At 43.0% G+C, this 21,755-nt stretch overlaps 1 protein-coding gene across 22 annotated transcripts in view; it reads right to left on the bottom strand.

The window, feature by feature from the left end:
* The window catches only part of LOC137371190 (inositol polyphosphate-4-phosphatase type I A), a 261,418-nt gene that overhangs the window by 56,246 nt on the left and 183,417 nt on the right, over positions 1-21,755 (bottom strand). For all 22 annotated transcript variants that reach the window (XM_068033314.1, XM_068033320.1, XM_068033319.1 and 19 more), the window contains 6 exons: positions 20,860-21,007; positions 16,919-17,049; positions 16,282-16,386; positions 13,875-13,983; positions 10,321-10,504; positions 8,341-8,556 (listed from right to left, as the gene is read on the bottom strand). In XM_068033314.1, the coding sequence (XP_067889415.1) occupies positions 8,341-8,556; positions 10,321-10,504; positions 13,875-13,983; positions 16,282-16,386; positions 16,919-17,049; positions 20,860-21,007 (893 nt within the window). The remainder of the gene's footprint in view (positions 1-8,340; positions 8,557-10,320; positions 10,505-13,874; positions 13,984-16,281; positions 16,387-16,918; positions 17,050-20,859; positions 21,008-21,755) is intronic.

The following is a 21,755-nucleotide window of genomic DNA, read 5'->3' on the forward strand; positions in this document are numbered from 1 at the left end:
TCACTTGGCAGCTTCACGTGTGGTAGATTAGATTAGATTAGAGATACAGCACTGAAACAGGCCCTTCGGCCCACCGAGTCTGTGCCGACCATCAACCACCCATTTTTACTAATCCTACGCTAATCCCATATTCCTACCAAACATCCCCACCTGTCCCTATATTTCCCTACCACCTACCTATACTAGTGACAATTTATAATGGCCAATTTACCTACCAACCTGCAAGTCTTTGGCATGTGGGAGGAAACCGGAGCACCCGGAGAAAACCCACGCAGACACAGGGAGAACTTGCAAACTCCACACAGGCAGTACCCAGAATCGAACCCGGGTCCCTGGAGCTGTGAGGCTGCAGTGCTAACCACTGCGCCACTGTGCCGCCCCTGTGGTACTTGTGGCAGAACCTGTCTCTCAAGGATTGGCCTTCACAGCCATCAGCAAAGGTGCACCAAGAGAAGACACCCCACCTAGATGGATTGTTTGCTGCATGACCATCATCTTTTGCAGATGGAAGGATACCATCCAACTGTATCTCCTAACTTAGCCTCATTTGCAAACTTGGACACCCAATGCTTCAATTTAAAACTCCAAGCATTGTGTTTAATTTTCACCATGGCACTGACCCTCCCAATTTCTAACTTTCTCCAGACCCAAGACCCTTCTCCCTCAAATCTCCATTCCTGCAGCTCCAGCTTCTTGTCCACAAAACCCCCTCTTTGATCCTCCATTGGCCACACTTTCAATCTACCCAAGCCCAAAACTTGTCAACTTCCTTATGACCTCCAACTAAAAGCACCAACAAGTTACTGTTTACAGCAATAAGAATGAGTGTTGGCTGTTTTTTCCCCTACTTAATCAAGGCCCAAAGTTTTAGTATGTTAAAGTTTTGTCCAACTAAAATCCAAAATACTGCAATACTGAGTTGAAACAAGCTGACCATCTCCCAGTTATCAATTGACCTTCCAATATAGATATTTCCATTGGAAGATTAATGATTGAATCAGTCACAGAATTATGGTTGAGTGCAAAATATAGTCATGTCTTACATTGATGAAATATAACATTTTAACAGATAGAGTCACAAGTCAGAGAGTCATAATGGCACAGAAGGTAGCCATTTAGTCCATGCCAGATGTTTTTCCCCTCAAATTTACCTTTTCAGTCACCTCAACTGTGGGCAGGTTGGCAACCTACTTGTAGGCTTCCATCAATGCATGTCCCTACAAAGATAAAGGGTGGTACTGCCAAATCTAGAGCCTCCTGGCTACCTAGAAGCTTACAGAGTAAGTTAAAGCAGAAAAAGAAAGCTTACGACATTCACAAAAATCTTAATAAAAGAAAGCCTAGAGGAGTATAGGAAGTGCAGGAGTGAAGTAAAAAAGGAAATTAGAAAAGCAAAGAGAGGACATGAAAAATTATTGGCAGGTAAAATCAAGGAAAACCCGAAGGTGTTTTATCAGTACATTAAAAGCAAGAGGATAACTAAGGAAAGAGTAGGGCCTATCAGAGATGTACAAGGGAACTTATGCGTGGATGCAGAAGATATGGGCAATGTTCTAAATGGGTTTTTTGTCTCTGTCTTCACAAAGGAGAGGGTTGATGCAGACATTGTAGTTAAAGAGGAGAAGTGTGAAATATTAGATGTGATAAGCATAATGAGAGAGGAAGTACTAGAGGGTCTGGCACCCTTGAAAGTGGATAAATCATCAGGGTCGGATGGATTGTATCCTAGGTTGTTAAAGGAAGCCAGGGAGGAAATAGCAGGTGAGCTGAGGATCATCTTGAAATCCTCACTAGATACAGGCGAGGTACCAGGCGATTGGAGGTCTGTGAACGTTATACTATTGTTTAAAAAGGGTGCAAGGGATAGGCCAAATAATTATAGGCAGGTCAGTTTGACCTTGGTGGTGGGTAAATTGTTAGAATCAGTTCTGAGGGATAGGATAAACTGCCACTTGGAAAGGCACAGATTAATCAGGGATAGTCAACATGGATTTGTTTGGGGAAGGTAATGTCTTACTAACTTAATTGAGTTTTTTGAGGAAATAACAAGGAGGATTGATGAGGGTAGTGCAGTGGATGTGGTCTACATGGATTTAAGTAAGGCATTTGACAAGGTGCCACATGACAGACTGATCAGTAAAATGAAAGCCCATGGGATACAGGGGAATGTGGCAGGTTGGATCCAGAATTGGCTTAGGGATGGGAAACAAAGGGTAGTAGTCGAAGGATGTTTTTGTGACTGGAAAGCTGTTTCCAGTGGCGTTCCACAGGGCTCAGTGTTGGGTCCCTTGCTGCTGGTGGTATATATTATTGATTTGGACTTAAATATGGGAGGCATGACTGGGAAATTTGATGATGACACAAAAATTGGCCGTATACTAGACAGTGAAGAGGATAGCCGTAGACTCCAGAATTATAACAATGGTTTGGTTGTGTGGGCGAAGAAGTGGCAGATGGAGTTCAATCTGGAGAAGTATGAGGTAATGCATTTGGGGAGGGCAAATAAAGCGAGGAAATACACAATAAATGGAAAGATATTGAGAGGGGTAGAAGAAATGAGACATTGGAATGAATGTCCACAGGTCCCTGAAGGTGGCAGGACAGGCGGATAGGGTGGTGAAGAAGGCATATGGAATGCTTTCCTTTATTCTTCTTTTGGGCCTCCTTATCTCGAGAGACAATGGATACGCGCCTGGAGGTGGTCAGTGGTTTGTGAAGCAGCGCCTGGAGTGGCTATAAAGGCCAATTCTGGAGTGACAGGCTCTTCCACAGGTGCTGCAGAGAAATTTGTTTGTTGGGGCTGTTGCACAGTTGGCTCTCCCCTTGCGCCTCTGTCTTTTTTCCTGCCAACTACTAAGTCTCTTCGACTCGCCACAATTTAGCCCTGTCTTTATGGCTGCCCGCCAGCTCTGGCGAATGCTGGCAACTGACTCCCACGACTTGTGATCAATGTCACACGATTTCATGTCGCGTTTGCAGACGTCTTTATAACGGAGACATGGACGGCCGGTGGGTCTGATACCAGTGGCGAGCTCACTGTACAATGTGTCTTTGGGGATCCTGCCATCTTCCATGCGGCTCACATGGCCAAGCCATCTCAAGCGCCGCTGACTCAGTAGTGTGTATAAGCTGGGGATGTTGGCCGCTTCAAGGACTTCTGTGTTGGAGATATAGTCCTGCCACCTGATGCCAAGTATTCTCCGAAGGCAGCGAAGATGGAATGAATTGAGACGTCGCTCTTGGCCGAGGTATAAAATACAAAAGCAGGGATGTAATGCTGGAACTGAATAAAATGCTGGTCACAGCTGGAGTACTGCGTACAGTTCTGGCCACCACATTACAGGAAGGACATAATTGCTCTGGAGCAAGTACAGAGGAGATTTACAAGAATGTTGCCAGGGCTTGAAAGTTGCAGCTATGAGGAAAAATTGGATAGGTTAGGGTTGTTTTCCTTAGAACAGAGGAGGCATGGGGTGACTTAATTGAGGTGTACAAAATTATGAGGGGCCCAGATAGACAGGAAGGACCTGTTTCCCCTCGCAGAGAAGTCAATTACCAGTGGGCACAGATTTAAGGTGATTGGTAGAAGGATTAGCGGGGACATGAGGAAAAACTTTTTCACCCAGGGTGTGGTGGGTGTCTAGAATTCACTACCAGGAATGGTGGAGGCAGAAATCCTCAATTCTTTTAAAAGGTACCTGGACATGCACCTGAAGTGCTGTAACTTGCAAGGTTATGGACCAGGTGCTGGAAGGTGGGATTAGATTGGGCAGCTAGTTTTTTTTCCAGCCGGCACGGACACGACGGGCTGAATGGCCTCCTTCTGTGCTGTAATTTTTCTATGGTTCTAACTTTTTTTTTTATCCATTCATGGGATGTGGGCGACACTGGCCAGGCCAGCATTTATTGCCCATCCCTAATTGCCCTCGAGAAGGTGGTGGTGAGCTGCCTTCTTGAACTGCTGCAGTCCATTTGGGGTAGGTATACCCACAGTGCTGTTAGGAAGAGAGTTCCAGGATTTTGACCCAGCGACAGTGAAGGAACGGCGATATAGTTCCAAGTCAGGATGGTGTGTGACTTGGAGGGGAACTTGCAGGTGGTGGTGTTCCCATGTATTTGCTGCCCTTGTCCCTCTAGTTGGTAGAGGTCACGGGTTTGGAAGGTGCTGTATAAGGAGCCTTGGTGCATTGCTGCAGTGCATCATGTAGATGGAACACACTGCTGCCACTGTGCATCGGTGGTGGAGGGAGTGAATGTTTGTAGATGGGGTGCCAATCAAGCAGGCTGCTTTGTCCTAGATGGTGTCGAGCTTCTTGAGTGTTGCTGGAGCTGCACCCATCCAGGCAAGTGGAGAGTATTCCATCACACTCCTGACTTGTGCCCTGTGGAAGGTGGACAGGCTTTGGGGAGTCAGGAGGTGAGTTACTCGCCATAGGATTCCTAGCCTCTGACCTGCTCTTGTAGCCACGGTATTTATATGGCTACTCCACTTCAGTTTCTGGTCAATGGTAACCCCTAGGATATTGATAGTGGGGGATTCAGCGATGGTAATGCTGTTGAATATCAAGGGGAGATGGTTAGATTCTCTCTTGTTGGAGATGGTCATTGCCTGGCACTTGTGTGGCGCGAATGTTACTTGCCACTTATCAGCCCAAGCCTGGATATTGTCCAGGTCTTGCTGCATTTCTACACGGACAGCTTCAGTATCTGAGGAGTCACGAATGGTGCTGAACATTGTGCAATCATCCGCGAACATCCCCACTTCTGACCTTATGATTGAAGGAAGGTCACTGATGAAGCAGCTGAAGATGGTTGGGCCTAGGACACTACCCTGAGGAACTCCTGCAGTGATGTCCTGGAGCTCATATAATTGACCTCCAACAACCGCAACCATCTTCCTTTGCGCTAGGTATGACTCCAGCCAGCGGAGGGTTTTCCCCCTGATTCCCATTGACCTCCCATTGCCATACCCGGTCAAATGCTGCCTTGATGTCAAGGGCAGTCACTCTCACCTCACCTTGAGTTCAGCTCTTTTGTCCATGTTTGAACCAAGACTGTAATGAGGTCAGGAGCTGAGTGGCCCTGGCGGAACCCAAACTGAGCATCACTGAGCAGGTCATTGCTAAGCAAGTGCCGCTTGATGGCACTGTTGATGACACCTTCCATCACTTTACTGGTGATAGAGAGTAGGCTGATGGGGCGGTAATTGGCCGGGTTGGATTTGTCCTGCTTTTTGTGTCCAGGACATACCTGGGCAATTTTCCACATTGCAGGGTAGATGCCAGTGTTGTAGCTGTACTGGAACAGCTTGGCTAGGGGCGCGGCAAGTTCTGGAGCACAGGTCTTCAGTACTATTGCTGGAATATTGTCAGGGCCCATAGCTTTTGCAGTATCCAGTGCCTTCAGTCATTTCTTGATATCACGCAGAGTGAATCGAATTGGCTGAAGTCTGGCATCTGTGATGCTGGGGACCTCAGGAGGAGGCTGAGATGAATCATCAACTCAGCACTTCTGGATGAAGATTGTTGTAAATGCTTCAGCCTTATCTTTCGCACTGATGTGCTGGGCTCCCCCATCATTGAGGATGGGGATATTTGTGGAGCCACCTCCTCCAGTTAGTTGTTTAATTGTCCACCACCATTCACGGCTGGATGTGGCAGGACTGCAGAGCTTAGATCTGATCCGTTGGTTATGGGATCGCTTAGCTCTGTCTATCGCATGCTGCTTACGCAGTTTGGCACGCAGATAGTCCTGTGTTGTAGCTTCACCAGATTGACACCTCATTTTGAGGTATGCCTGGTGCTGCTCCTGGCATGCCCTCCTGCATTCTTCATTGAACCAGGGTTGGTCTTCTGGCTTGATGGTAATGGTAGAGTGGGGGATATGCCGGGCCATGACGTTACAGATTGTGGTTGAGTACAATTCTGCTGCTGCTGATGGCCCACAGCGCCTCATGGAGCCCAGTTTTGCATTGCTAGATCTGTTCGAAATCTATCGCATTTAGCACGGTGATCGTGCCACACAACATGATGGACGGTATCCTCAATGTGAAGCGGGACTTCGTCTCCACAAGGACTGTGCGGTGGTCACTCCTACCAATACTGTCATGGACAGAAGCATCTGCAGCAGGCAGATTGGTGAGGACGAGGTCAAGTATGTTTTTTCCTCGTGTTGGTTCCCCCACTACCTGCCGCAGACCCAGTCTAGCAGCTATGTCCTTTAGGACTCGGCCAGCTCAGTCAGTAGTGGTGCGACCGAGCCACTCTTGGTGATGGACATTGAAGTCCCCACCCAGAGTACATTTTGTGCTCTTGCCACCCTCACTGCTTCCTCCAAGTGGTGTTCAACATGGTGGAGTACTGAGTCATCAGCTGAGGGCGGGCGGTAGGTGGCAAACAGTAGGAGGTTACCTTGCCCATATTTGACCTCATGCCATGAGACTTCATGGGGTCTGGAGTCAATGTTGAGGACTCCCAGAGCAACTCCCTCCCTACTGTATACCACTGTGCCACCACCTCTGCTAGGTCTGTCCTGCTGGTGGGACAGGACATACCCAGGGATAGTGATTGCAGTGTCTGGGACATTGTCTGTAAGGTATGATTCCGTGAGTATGGCTATGTCAGGCTGTTGCTTGACTAGTCTTTGGGACAGCTCTCCCAACTTTGCCACAAGCCCCCAGATGTTAGTAAGGAGGACTTTTCCGGGTCGACAGGGCTGGGTTTGCCGTTGTCGTTTCCGGTAACTAGGTCGATGCCGGGTGGTCCGTCCAGTTTCATTCCTTTTTATTAACTTAGTAGCGGTTTGCTACAACTGAGTGGCTTGCTAGGCCATTTGAGGGCATGTAAGAGTTAACCACAGTGTTGTGGGTCTGGAGTCACGTGTAGGCCAGACCAGGTAAGGAAAGCAGATTTCCTTCCCTAAAGGACATTAGTGAACCAGATGGGTTTTTACAACAATCGACAATGGTTTCATGGCCATTAGACTAGCTTTTTTAATTCCAGATTTTTTAATTGAATTCAAATTACACCTTCTGCTGTGGTGGGATTCGAACCCATGTCCCCAGAGAAATACCCTGGGTCTCTGGGTTACTAGTCCAGCGATAATACCACTACGCCACTGCCTGCAACTCATTCAGCTGCTAGCTGGTGCACGAGAGCAATCCAGCAACAACTTGTGCACTTAGTGTTCCTTTCCAATGTGGGAGATGCTTGGCTTTCATCCTGGAGCATTCACTACATAATACACTGGAGACATGGCTATGTCTTAGTGGGAAATTAAACCGGTGTTTCTCCACTCCCTAGTGCTTTGTGTTGGTGCTTGAATGGTCAATGCTGCCATGCTATCTCAATTCATAGTTGCTGAAAGATTATTTGAAATCAAAGATCAGGTACAAAAAGCACAAAAATGTACATATTCTTCAAGTAGAATATGACACTATGGTGATTATGGTACTAAACTAGCAACCAAAAAGGTTGAGAGCTCAAACCCTACCATGCCAAGTTGCAAATTCCTAAGATTGGTCACTTGTGGACACCAGAAAAAGACAGTGCTGCCTTTTTCTTGTAAAACCTAGATGGCTCACTGATGCTCTTCAGGGAAGGCAATCTGCCTGCCCTGCCCAATCTGACTGAAACGTGCCTTCAGTCCCACAATAGGTGGCTCTAAAATAGCCTTTGAAATGAGGCCCCATCATCATTTTCTCAGGATAACGAGAGGTGGCAATAAATGCAGTGTTGCCAGCATAGTGCACACATTCTCTGAATAAAGCATAATCCTGGAATAGCGTGGATTCTCAAAGCCCCACCTGAGGAACTAGAAGCTCCCCTAGTTCAATATCTCAATTGTCTCCATGAACTATTGTTGTCCATTCTAAACAGGAAACAAATGTTGTACCTATTCACAGTTATATCAAACTCTGGCAACACAGAGCAGACAATTCTGCCAAAGTTCATAGAACTATAATGAAATAGAAGCTTTTCTAAAATGCCAGTTGCAATCACCAATTTGGCTTCAGAATAGCCTGAACTTTCAATTTCAGTGGTCAGAAACATTGATTGTCATGCTGGGGCAAATGTCTTGAAATATTCCTATCTTAAGTAATTGCAATATGTGCATTATATATGCAGTTATTCATATCGCTATAACCAAACTAAAACTTAAAAATAATCTTCCAAAAGAAACTATCACATTTTAGTACGCAGTGATATTTGCCTGCATAATTATCTTCCACTAAAAACTCTTACAGGCTTCAGATGTTGTATGTGGTATCACAATTTCAATTGTGGTACAAACAATGTTAATGGACCTCAAACTCATTAGCAACCTTTTCCATAGACTTACCCATTCCTCCTCGTGCCAACTAATGTGTAGGGAGGAGCGGCTGTTCCTGCCTGTCCACTTGGCCATAAGTGTATCCTGGTCATTCCTGAGCATGACTTGGTCTGCTTCTCCTGATGGGGATGATTTAGAGGCGATATAATTGGGTCTGGCAGCATTAAGGGCTTCAACTGCATTCGCCAGCAACTTACAGTCACAAACAGTGACAAGTTGCCTCGTCTATGTAAAGAAACAGAACGCCAAGTGAAAGAAAAATAAATGCCTCTGGAAGTTTATAGTTTTCGAAGAATATGGTTATAATTTGGCCTGCATTATTCTGTACATGCTGTTATTCATATTTGCATTAGAATTTAAGATATTCAGATGATGCAGTTTATCAACGTACAGCCAAAATTTAAAATTAATAGTTTAGAATTTGTTAATTATCTAAGATGATGACTGCAAGAATCAACGACTAAATTGTGACCATGACATTTAAAAAAAAACAAGGATTATTCTGAACTTAAACTTTCTCTCCTTTTTTCTTCATTCTGATGCTTTTTGTTGAAGAGACCAGCCTACTCCAATGCTGTAAACAAGACTCTTGTAACTGGCCATTCAGATGTGTTGGATACTGCTAGGGTAGCTAAGGTATTGCACTTCTATCCAATTTTCCTTGCTGACAGATGCCACAGTCTCTGCTAATCAATAGAGCTCTACTCAGATCTGCGAAAAGCAGGGCTTGAATCTTCACTGATACCGAACACTATGGCACCACTCACCAGCACAGTAGGGGAAGTCTTGTATGGGGAAAACTAAAACAGAACGGGATGTATCACATTAGTGTTCTTTATCAACCTCCTGTCTGAGGTGACCTAGCACACAATAAAGAAAAGAAAGGCTTATATTTATATAGCACATTTCACGACCACAGGATATCTCAAAGCACGTTACAGCCAGTAATGCACTTTTGAAGTGTAGTCACTGTTGTGATGTGGGAAACGTGGCAGCCAATTTGTGCATAGCAAGCTCCCACAAACAGCAATGTGATAATAAGGAGATAATCTGTTTTGTGATGATGATTGAGGATGACTCCCTTGCTCCTCTTCGAAATTGCATCATGGGATCTTTTATTCCCACCTAAGGGGACAGATGAGGCCTTGGTTTAACATTCACTCAGAGGGTGGTTGGGGTCTGTAACTCACTGCCTGAAAGGGTAGTTGAGGCAGAAACCCTCAACTCACTTAAAAGGTATCTGGAGTGCTGTAACCTGCAGGGCTACGGACGAAATGCTGGAAGGTGGGATTAGGCTGGGTAGTTCATTTACCGGCCATGCAGACACGATGGCCCAAGTGGCCTCTTTCTGTGCCGTAATCTTTCTATGATTCTATGAGACACCACTGGATTATCACCAAATATTTGGTGCAAGAACTAGCCAGCATTACAAACACTCAGCAAAGTAGTACAATAAATAATTTGAGACTAGTGCTAAATATATAACATTATATGTATGTATTATATATATGTGTCTTAGGATATCCTGGTTTATAAACATGGGTCCGGTAAACCCAGATCTTCAGTTCACAGAGTCAGAGATGCTCACCTGTGACTAGGTTTCTCATCAGATTGCTTTGCTGTGCTTAGCAGTTGTTCGTCTCTGTCTGTCTGCAACCAAATTGACCCTTCCCAAGCAATCCACAACTAGATTTTCTCTTATCTCACCCTTCCCACTGGATTTATTTTCTTCACAACTACCAGTTGAACACTGTATTTTTCGCTCCTTGCTCTCCACCCCAAGCAGGCTGCCTTTCATTTTAGTTCCCCCTTCAACTGTGTTGCAAAAAAAAAGTTTATCTCTATACCCTAAGGAAAGACTGATCATTCATACAGATGTTTGCCCATTAGAGATGGGTCTGAGATGTAACTAATTGAAGGGACACTGCAATATTACAGTACTATCACACAGGTATAAAACTTGTAATGATATAGAAAAGCTTTATTTACCTTGTCTGCCAAAATTGCAAGTGTTCTTTCAAGGCCATTTGCAGATCTCTCCTTGGCTGCTCTTGATAGTCGTTCTGCATAGTAACTGACTTGGGTTTTAAGGGTATTAATGTTTGCTATAATCTCTTTAGCTCTTATTATGTCTTGCGGTATGTACACTATAGACTGGGAACTAGACGATGAACTGCAAGAAAGAAGATTAACACTGCTTAGGAAATTAACAACGTATCAGGTATAAATGGTAATTCAGATGCACTGTCATCTCTGTATCCTCAATGTGTTGAAATCAACAGTCATCACACTGTCCCCTAATCTAACTTTGTCTTTCCCAGGACCACAAAACCCTGGAACTCTACGTTGCTCCCTTCCTCCACTCTACAAGTTTTTAATTTTGGAAATCTTTTTCCACTCCTGCCGCAAAACAGGAGCAAGCTGGTGGCCAAGTAACTGATGGTGCATTCTTTGTACTAAGTTTAGTACGAAGCTGTTCTGGCTTCTCATGATTGCTAAACTTGAAATGTAAATTGGGGGGAGGTCAATGCTTGATTAACTCCACAGTGAAGCACAGCAAGACTCCCTCATCCAAATAATCTCACTCCTCTTTGCTCTGGTGTCAGGTCAGGCCCTGACTTTGTATTCAAGTGGTGGAGCAAAACCACTTTGCACTTATGGTCGAGTTGCACAACCGCATATGGACTGGCAGCAAAAGATTTGCCACACATATTGCTGTATCGTTCTATCACTACAAGTTGCATTTGAAATGTAAAGAACAAAAAATTGTTATCCAACAATTCAAATTAATCAACTTTGAATTAAGAAAAGTACTTGAGATATTTTAGTAGTTTTGTGGTTGGTAGAACAGTCAAATTTGATGACAATTCAGCTCCAGTTGTAGAATTAGTCATTCATACATTGAAAAGCATTTTCAAAGTTTACAGCAAACTTGCATCTCTTGATCTTGAATCCAATGCAGCCCAGAACCATGAGGACCTGTGGACTTCATGTGGATAGTTTACTCCTGGAAACAGTGTCCATCAACAATCTTGACTGGTGAAGTTATTTGAATTTCAGCCAGACATGTCAGGAACACAAGAGCTGCTGCAACCCTACAACATTCTGTATCATTCGAAAAATCCATACAGAACACCACAATGACACTTGAGATATTGCTTTATCTAAGTCTGAACTTCTTACCCAAATGGAGTCATCACCTGAAACAGGGACTCTTGTAAACAGTTGACCAGAGTTATCCAATTATTAAATTTTGAAGCATGCGCAATTTGTCCTAGACTTGCTGTACCCACAGTCGCCTACAGGATCAATTTTAGGAGACATCTATTTTTCATTAGATTGTCTCCAGTATAACCTGTTTATTGTCATGTAAAAGGAAACTTCCCTTAGGTATGTCAGTAGTGCTGATCTCAAACAGTGTAAACAGCTGTGAAGATTATGGATAGAGACTTATCAACAGTAACCATTTGAAATCAAACCAGACAATAAGCTAATTTGTCATATTTGAGGGTAGCATTGGAACCATGACATTAACTCTGCATTCTATTGCTACACTCTTCCATTTCACTGAATGCTCAAATTCAGCCTTGTGGTGCAGGGAGATATTAGATTGAGACCAGGAGGTTCTAACACAGAGGGGGTATAAAGAATATCCCAGATGGCTGCTGTTAGATTAGGAGCAAACAGTCTCACAGAGGTGCATGAACTGATGGAGACCTGACTGGAGAACAGATTAATAAAAAGCTGAATATCTATAGAGAGACCACTTGAGGCACATACTGGAAGTGACTTAAGAGGTTACACACAGATATAATTGGTATAACCTAATAAGATTCCATCCACACCTCTTGATGCATGCATGATGATTGGTTTCAAGTCTTTTTTTTGGAGTTGAAAGATGGAACTATTTTGGACATGGTGTATTACAATACAGCACTGAGACACACAGGTGTTACTGAATATATGGCAGCATTATGTAACTTTTGAGTTTTCTCAACAGACAACCCATGGTTAAATGTTGAGTTCTAGACAAACAATGGTTAGGGCCCTAGTGAGGGAGTTATGGTTTTTTCAATATGAAAACACATTTTGGTTTGGAAAGAAAATGAAAGAGAGGGCAAAATGAACATGGAAACCAAACAAACAATCTTAGCTGTCAACAGTTAGGAACTCACCAACCCTCCTCATAAAGGCTGAGGGGAAAAGAATAAACAAACAGAACAAAAACAATTGCATAAGAGTGTGACAAGCATTGTTGCTCAACATCGGCAAATAATTAGCAAAGAAATAAAACAAACTGCACTTTTAAACTCAGGATGAGCAAAAATAATTTATTTACTTTGGCCAAAAATTTATGAAATGGTAATTTTTGGCCAAAATCAAATTAGCATTCAGGTTCCAGTTTGCATTTACAGGCACAAGGGTGACAAAATGAGTCTGCAGTCTTTATACATGCAAGTTGGTAGAGACCTATTAGAATACAAAGGTAGCAGGTCTACTAAGCGGTCAACAACCAAGCAACTTGAATATAGGTGCACTGAAATTAAATGATGTCCATTTTTGCAATGACAGCAATTCAAAACGTGTGACTAAAAATGGCAATATTCTATTTAAACCAAATTTTGCACAACTCCAATTTCAATAAATATTTTTCATTTAACTTTTGCCTCTCCTGAAAGCATTCATGTCTTACTGAGGTATAGTCCCACTGGTGATGGTTGCCTACTTGTTCCTCAAGGGGCCATTATTTAAGCATGACCCTCAACAGCCAATGTCAGCAGGCACTCATACATTCCAGCAGGCCACTAGTTAAAAATCAAGTGCAGGAACTCTGGTCAATTTTCTCCTCTTCAGTGAACGGGTCACAAAGCCAATTGTGGCCGATCAATGTCTCAACTAACTCACAGAGCAGGGATTAAAACAGGAAAAATTATCGTCTGTATGGTTCAGCTACATACTGAATAAAATTCCAATCCACCAGGGGTAGTTAATAATTTCATTTGTTTGTAAATTATGGTTAGTTCCTCTTGCATTTTGTGTAGTTATCACTGCAATGTTAGTGGTTTTACAGCATCACAATGGACAAGTGCAAACCTTTCAACAGGGGTTTCACTGAGTCTGGTAGCAATTGGCAAACAGGAGGTGAATCAACAAAAATAAATGGATGGCTCAGCTCCTATTTATGTTGAAGTGTGAATTCAGATCAACAAGAGATCTCCCACCCATATAAACACTAACTTGATTCACAGGTGATTTGCCAGTGAGAGCAAATACAACTGGCACTGGGTGAAGTGATTTTGCCAGGAGTCAGTTCCTTATGTGCCTAATGCCACATATCAGCTATAGCCTCCAAGAATAAACAAGGTATAACATAAGCTTGATTCACAAAGATAGAGTTTCCCTCCTTGATTTTAAAAAATTGAAGCGAGATCTAAAAAGCAGCAACTAGTGAGCAACTTCATGCTACAACTCCTGATTCAGCAGCAGGAAAAGCAAGACCAAACTTTTCAAATAATATGGATTTCAAAATCTCCTGAACTTACTTTTTCTTGGCTTCTACAAACTTGACCAGAAGTTTCCTTAAGCCGCCAGTTTTGAAGGCCTGGCAGTGTGCTGCCGGTGCCCCGATAGTAATGATGTCATAGGTCTGATCTGTGGCATAAAGAACATATAGAAGTACTGAGGTAATAAATGAATGAAGTAGTCCAGCAGAAATATCCACTTGGATTTAAAACAAAGGACTCCAAATGCCATGACCTGGCAAGTCTACCATTGTCCAACAGATCAAACTCCTCATTTCAATGGCGTATGTTAGCAATTTCCTCACAGCGAAGGAAAATGATAATGTCAGAGCCACCAGAGTTGAGTCACCTCTGGTATCAACTGCAAAAAAAGACAGTATAGGCCAGTGAATAGGTTATTTACTTATTTAAGGAAATGTGTTTCAAAACTGATGACCAGAAAGTTAAGGAATTTGATGAAAAAGTTGAAAAACCTGCAAGGAGGATGGAAATGAAAATCAAAAGGGCATCTTGGAATTGGTAAGTAATATTTTCAGAATTTAAAACTAATAGAGCTTTGGTTAAACCACAGTTAAGAGTGCTGTACACAGTTCTGGTCTCCATATTATGAAAAGGATATAAAGGCACTGGAGAAAGTGCAAAAATAATTACAATGATAATACCAAAACTAAGACATCATTATCATCAGGAAAGACTGAACATATTAGAGCTTTTTTCTCCAGAAACGAGAAGGTTGAGCTGTAACTTAATAGAGGTTTTAAAATTTTTTCAAGAGGTTTGATAGGGTAGATGTTTTCACTTGTTGGGAGAGTCCAAAACTAAGGGCTACAAATATAAAATAGTCAGTAATAAATCCAATAAAGAATTCAAGGGAATTCTTTACGCAGAGAGTGGTTAGAATTCCACCAAAGAAAATAACTGAGTTGAATAACGTTTAAGGGGAAGTGAGCCAAGTATATTTCCAAATTTGCAGATGACACAAAACTATGAGGCAATGTAAGCTGTGAGGATGATGCAAAGAGGCTTCAAGGGGATTTGGACAGGCTAATTGAATGGGCAAGAACATGGCAGATGGAATATAGCGTGAATAAGTGTGAAGTGATCCACTTTGGTAGAAAAAAAACAGAAAGGCAGAGTATTTCTTAAATGGTGAGAGGTTGGGAAGCGTTGATGTCCAAAGAGACCTGGGTGTCCTTGTTCATGAGTCACTAAAAGTTAGTATGCAGGTGCAGCAAGCAATTAAAGCAGCAAATGATATGTTGGCCTTCATTGCAAGGGGATTTGAATACAGGAGCAAAGAAGTCTTGCTTCAATTGTATAAAGCCTTGGTGAGACCTCACCTGGAGTATTATGTACAGTTTTGGTCTCCTTATCTAAGGGAGGATATACTTGCCAAAGAGGGAGTGCAACAGAGGTTCACCAGACTAATCCCTGGGATGGCGAGATTGTCTTATGAGGAGAGATGGCAGAAACTGGGCCTGTATTCTCTAGACTTTCAAAGAATGAGAGGTGATCTCATTGGAACCTACAGAATTCTTACAGGGTGTGACAGGGTAGCTGTGGATAGGATGTTTCCTCTAGCTGGTGAGTCTAGAACATGGGGACACAGTCTCAGAATAAGGGGCAGGCCATTTAAGACGGAGATGAGGAGGAATTTCTTGACTCAAAGGGTGTTGAATCTGTGGAATTCTCTACCCCAGAGGCCTGTGGAAGCTCAATCATTGACCGTGTTCAAGATAGAAATCGATAGACTTCTGAATACTAACAAAATCAAAGGATATGGGGTTGTGGGGGGGGGGGGGGGAAGAGGGGAAATGGTGTAGAGGTAAATGATCAGCCATGATCTGTCTGAATGGCAGAGCAGGCTTGATGGGCTGTATTGCCTACACCTGCTCCTATTTCCCGTGACCCTATATGAGGGAGAAAAAAAAATAGGATATGTTAATAAGGCGAGATGAAGTAGGGTGCGAGGAGGCTCGTGTGGAGCATAAACACTAGCAGACACCAGTTGGCCTAAATGGCCCACTTATGTGTTGTAAATTCCATGTAATGTATATTGTTTTATAAGCTTTACATTCCAAAGCTCTTTCACTGAAGGCACTGATGATTGCCAGCTCATGGAAACATTCCACAACAGAACATTTTGTTTGCAACCAAATAACAAACTCTCCAGTATGAAAATGGATACATCAGTTTGTAAAACTTTCCTGTAAACAAAACTGTCATGCTTCAATGATGGATCTGGCTCGAAGTAAGTGAAGGACAAATGAGGAAGGACCCTATGGCTTAAAACAAAACTCATCAGGAATAAAATTAAGGGAAGTAAAAACTGAAGTAATAAAGGTGGCTGTAACTTGGTTCTTTGACTTAAAAAACACAGCTGGTGATGATCAACGGTAAAATTGAAGTAATCGCTCAAAGCAATTACCTGCCCCAGAGTCATCTTGAACCCGCATCCGCTGTATGTGCAAGTTAGTGGGTACAAATTCTAATTTCTTCTCAGCTTTTAAACTGCTTGCCTTGAAAGATGGACCTGCAGAGGACAATTTTCAGTTAGTTAAACTAAGCATTCAATTAAAACATTTAAAAGAAAATCACATTCATTTCAGTTAGCCGTTATACTTTTAAAGCTCTAATTATACACTCAGATGTTTATACAGCACATTAATTGGTTGTTTTGTGAAATGTGTTTTAAAAGCTTTCAACCATATACCAGCATGAGTGATTAATTCATTTCCCGGTTGATATTTGGAATGGAAATTTATCATCCAAGATGATAAACTTTGCTCAGAGAAATGAGAGAGGAATATACTTGTAGAAAAGAGAACTGTTGTACTGATATGAAAGGAATACTCTTCAGAGACTAGGTTGAGAGATATTGCTGCAACAATGACTTATGCACTGCACACTGCCCTGTGCAATGGCCACAACCAGCCTTCCTGACTCCAAAGTGGGCAATATTTCCTGTTCCTGAGCACTCACCTTGATGCACACAAAGAATAGAAAGATTCAGAAATGTCATCTGGCATTAGTCATTAATATAATGTTTTATAATTTATGCCAACCTTTATACTGGTGCAGTTCTGTTAAATTCTCTTGGTAATTTATTATGAGCGTTTGGTACTGAGCAACAATTTGCCGTCGAAGATTCTCCCAGCAGGGTGACAGTTCACCTAGATCATCGAGCTCACATATCCTGCAAGAGAGCCAAGAACAATCAGAAGCCAAAGAAATCATTTTGTCAACAATAAAGTACTAATTAAGCTTTAGTTTATTGAAGTTAAACAGTCAGATATCTTCCAAATGAACTAAACAGAACTATATTACACTTTTTATTTTTCTAGCTGTGACAAATACAGGGTAGCAGGGTCATTTGAGACCTCAGGAGGTGGTTTGTACCAGTCTGCCATGAGGGACCTTGTCAAAGGCTTTACTGAAGTCCATAGAGATGACATCCACTGCCCTTCCTTCATCAATCATCTTTGTCATTTCCTCAAAAAACTCAATCAAATTAGTGAGACACGACCTCCCCTTCACAAAACCATGCTGCCTCTCGCTAATAAGTTTGTTTGTTTCAAAATGGGAGTAAATCCTGTCCCGAATAATCCTCTCTAATAATTTCCCTACCACTGACGTAAGGCTCACCGGCCTATAATTTCCTGGATTATCCTTGCTACCCTTCTTAAACAAAGGAACAACATTGGCTATTCTCCAGTCCTCCGGGACCTCACCTGTAGCCAATGAGGATGCAAAGATTTCTGTCAAGGCCCCAGCAATTTCTTCCCTTGCCTCCCTTAGTATTCTGGGGTAGATCCCATCAGGCCCTGGGGACTTATCTACCTTAAAGCTTTGCAAGACACCCAACACCTCCTCGTTTTTGATAATGAGATGACTGAGACTATCTACATTCTCTTCCCTCGGCTCATCATCCACCAAGTCCTTCTCTTTGGTGAATACTGATGCAAAGTACTCATTTAGTACCTCGCCCACTTCCTCTGGCTCCACACATAGATTCCCTTCTCTGTCCTTGAGCGGGCCAACCCTTTCCCTAGTTACCCTCTTGCTCTTTATATATGTATAAAAAGCCTTGGGATTATCCTTAATCCTGTTTGCCAGTGACTTTTCATGACCCCTTTTAGCCCTCCTGACTCCTTGCTTAAGTTCCTTTCTACTGTCTTTATATTCCTCAAGGGATTCGTCTGTTCCTAGCCTTCCAGCCCTTACGAATGCTTCCTTTTTCTTTTTGACTAGGCTCACAATATCCCACGTTATCCAAGGTTCCCGAAACTTGCCAAACTTATCCTTCTTCCTCACAGGAACATGCTGGTCCTGGATTCTAATCAACTGACGTTTGAAGGACTCCCACATGTCAGATGTTGATTTACCCTCAAACAGCCGCCCCCAATCTAAATTCTTCAGTTCCTGCCTAATATTGTTATAATTAGCCTTCCCCCAATTTAGCACCTTCACCCGAGGACTACTCTTATCCTTATCCACAAGTACCTTAAAACTTACGGAATTATGGTCACTGTTCCCGAAGTGCTCCCCTACTGAAACTTCGACCACTGGCCGGGCTCATTCCCCAATACCAGGTCCAGTACGGCCCCATCCCTAGTTGGACTACCTACATATTGTTTCAAGAAGCCCTCCTGGATGCTCCTTTCAAATTCTGTCCCATCTAAGCCCCTAGCACTAAGTGAGTCCCAGTCAATATAGGGGAAGTTAAAATCACCCACCACTACAACCTTGTTACCTTTACATCTTTCCAAAATCTGTCTACATATCTGCTCCTCTACCTCCTGCTGGCTGTTGGGAGGCCTGTAGAAAACCCCCAACATCGTGACTGCACCCTTCCTATTCCTGAGCTCCACCCATATTGCCTCGCTGCACGACCCCTCCGAGGTGTCCTCCCGCAGTACAGCTGTGATATTCTCCTTAACAAGTAATGCAACTCCCCCACCCCTTTTACATCCCCCTCTATCCTGCCTGAAGCTTCTAAATCCTGGAACATTTAGCTGCCAATCCTGTCCTTCCCTCAACCAAGTCTCTGTAATAGCAACAACATCATAGTTCCAAGGTTGTCCCTGTCCCTTTGCGAATCACCTCAGGCAAGGGTCTCATGCTCAGGCTGACAAGCCACAGCCAATGGCGGAAGAGCTAGAACCTCAAAGGACAAAGGCTGACTGCAGTTGGAAGATCCTTTAGAAACAGGACTTGTGTTTCTTTTAAAGTACACAAGGAAGGCAACGCGAAGGCAACCACTTCATGTACTTTTTCCCTTGTCATCTCTCATGGAAGTTAAAAAAGGGAGGCTCTAGCAAGCAACTGAAGAGGAAAGTGCAAGACCGTGAGGCATGGATATATGAGCAGAGGACCTGTCCTTGGGCAGACCACTGCCACTATGGCACCTATGATTAGGTCTAATCTGCCTAATTTACTAGATCACCAGTCTATTTTGAAAATAAAATAATCCTGATCAAAATATTAAGTAGCCACCCAAATATTTCCTGGTTTTAGCAAAGTTTGGAACATCTTGTTGGACTGATAAAGGCACTGACTTTAAACCTGCCTGCTCAAAGGGAATGACGTGGGCAGAATGTTAAGCTGGCTATGGGTGTGGAGGTCATGCAGCAGTTTCACCCCTCTATCATTTTAATTCACCACTGAACAGGCACAAGAGGGCCACCTCCCCCAGGCAGAAGGGTCCTACTATACATTCAAAGGTTACAGGACAATGTCATCAGTGGCATAACACCATTTTAACTGAAAAATTATAAGGGGTCTGCACAGAGTCAAATCCGTCAGCATGACCCAGCAGCAGTCAGTGAGGGGGCAGGATAGGTATTTAAGCCCATATTTTCTGTGAATTCTAGTGAGCCAGGAGGAGCAGGAACTCATCCCCAACCCTGGCTTTCTCTCTTCCTGCAAGCGTCGGCATGTCCTGTGGAAATTACTCCCATGCCCCGGCTCTAACTTCATGCCAGCGACTGTTGCTTTGTGTCACCAATGCCCCAACTTCACCTCTGCAAGTTCTGGGTGGGTTATAGCTGCTTCAGTGTTTAAACGAAGCCAGGAGTAAAAATGGTCTGGGCCTGAAGGTGAAATATCTGCAGGGGATTCCTTCCCACCTGAGGTTTCTCTCTTGCCCCTCCTACTCTGAATGCATCCAGAGTCAAATATTGACATTCTAGATTCAAATTAGCCATGAGTAATTGGATGAAAGCTTGGTCTCTCCGACAGGTACAAGGATTCTATACAAAATGAATGACAGTCTTATTCATGTCTGTTGTGAATGTGAACATACAATACAAAATATAGGCCACATCATTCATAATATCCACAAGAACAGCTGATATGAAAAAAGTAGATTCAGTGGTACAGGTATGGGAGTTATACATCTTGCCATTACATAAGTGACTACACTTTAAAAAAAAAACTTCAAGGTCTGTGAAGGATTTTGAGACATCATGAGGTTGCAAAAGGCCAAGAACTTGGAAAAAGTGATTCACAATAGAAAAGTTAAGTGGCCTTTGCCAGCAGGGAAAACAATCTGTTCTTTGGTATAAAGTGCAATCCAAATGTTTGAGTTAATTAAAATCTAAACTGCAATTTTCTCAAATGGCTCAACTCTCCGTAGTTCAAATAATCAGAAAACCTAACTCATCTGGATTTGGTACCTGAATTACCCCTGAAAGTAAAATACTTTTTCTGTAAGGGTTTAGGGTCTCCAGCAAAACTGCCTAATTACAGCACAAAAGTGAACAGCTTACACCCCGCCTTAACATTGTTGTGGTATAGTTTGTAGTACCAAAGTTGAATTTTTGGACTATTTTAGACACTGAAAGCACTTTATTTTGAAGACCAAAAGGATCAAAACAATTCAGTTTTTGCAACCAAAAGGTTCAGGTTTTGGCTCCGACAAGATTCAGATAGTCAATTTGATTCGATCTACACTGAACTGACAATAATAATGCTATTTGTTCATTAGACAGTAAACAGATTTTACCTTGCTGCATCCTCTTCAATAACCAGTTTAACAAACTGCCTGGGGATATGAAGTGATAACATGCTCTCTGCCATCTGCTCCAGGATCCGTAGATGGTTCCCATCCGTTGTAGGGAAACGGTACATCCGACAGATAACACCCCCAAACACTGCAATAAACAGGTTAGACAGGCTAGATTTAGCTGACATTGTTTTTTTTTAACATTTTCATTAACGGCATCACTTAAGGCAAACAAACTACAACATTTATAAAGCTGTACCACCCCACAGTCTAGTTTCCCTAAAAGTAACTGTTAAACCTCAAGAGTAAACCACAACTTGTATTTATATAGTGCCTATAAAAGGTCCCAAGACACGTCACAGGAGCTCTTATAAAGCAAAATTTGACACTGAGCTACATATTAGGGCAGATGGCCAAAAGTTTGGTCAAACAGGTAGGTTTTAAGGAGTGTCTTGAAGGAGAAAAGGAAATTAAAGAGGCAGAGGGGTTTAGGAAGGGAATTCCAGAGCTTAGGGCCTAGGCAGCTAAAGACACAGCCACCAATGGTGGAACAACTGAAATTGGGATTGCTCAAGATGCTACAATTAGATGAGCACAGATATTGGAGGATTGTGGGGCCGGAGGAGTTGATAGGGAGGGGCGAGGCCATGGAGGGATTTGAAAATAAGGATGAGAATTTTAAAATCGAGGCATTGCTTGACAAGGAGCGAATGTAGGTCAGCAAGCACAGGGAAGATAGGTGAATGAGACTTGGTGAGAGTGCAGACACAGGCAGCAGAGTTTTAAATGCCATCAAGTTTATGGAGGGTAGAGTGTGGGAGGCCGGCCAGGAGTGTGTTGAAATAGTTAAATCTAGAGGTAACAAAGGCACGGATGGGGGTTTTGGCAGATGAGCG

This window comes from Heterodontus francisci, chromosome 6, assembly GCF_036365525.1.
Source record: "Heterodontus francisci isolate sHetFra1 chromosome 6, sHetFra1.hap1, whole genome shotgun sequence".
NCBI classification, from domain to species: Eukaryota; Metazoa; Chordata; class Chondrichthyes; order Heterodontiformes; family Heterodontidae; genus Heterodontus; species Heterodontus francisci.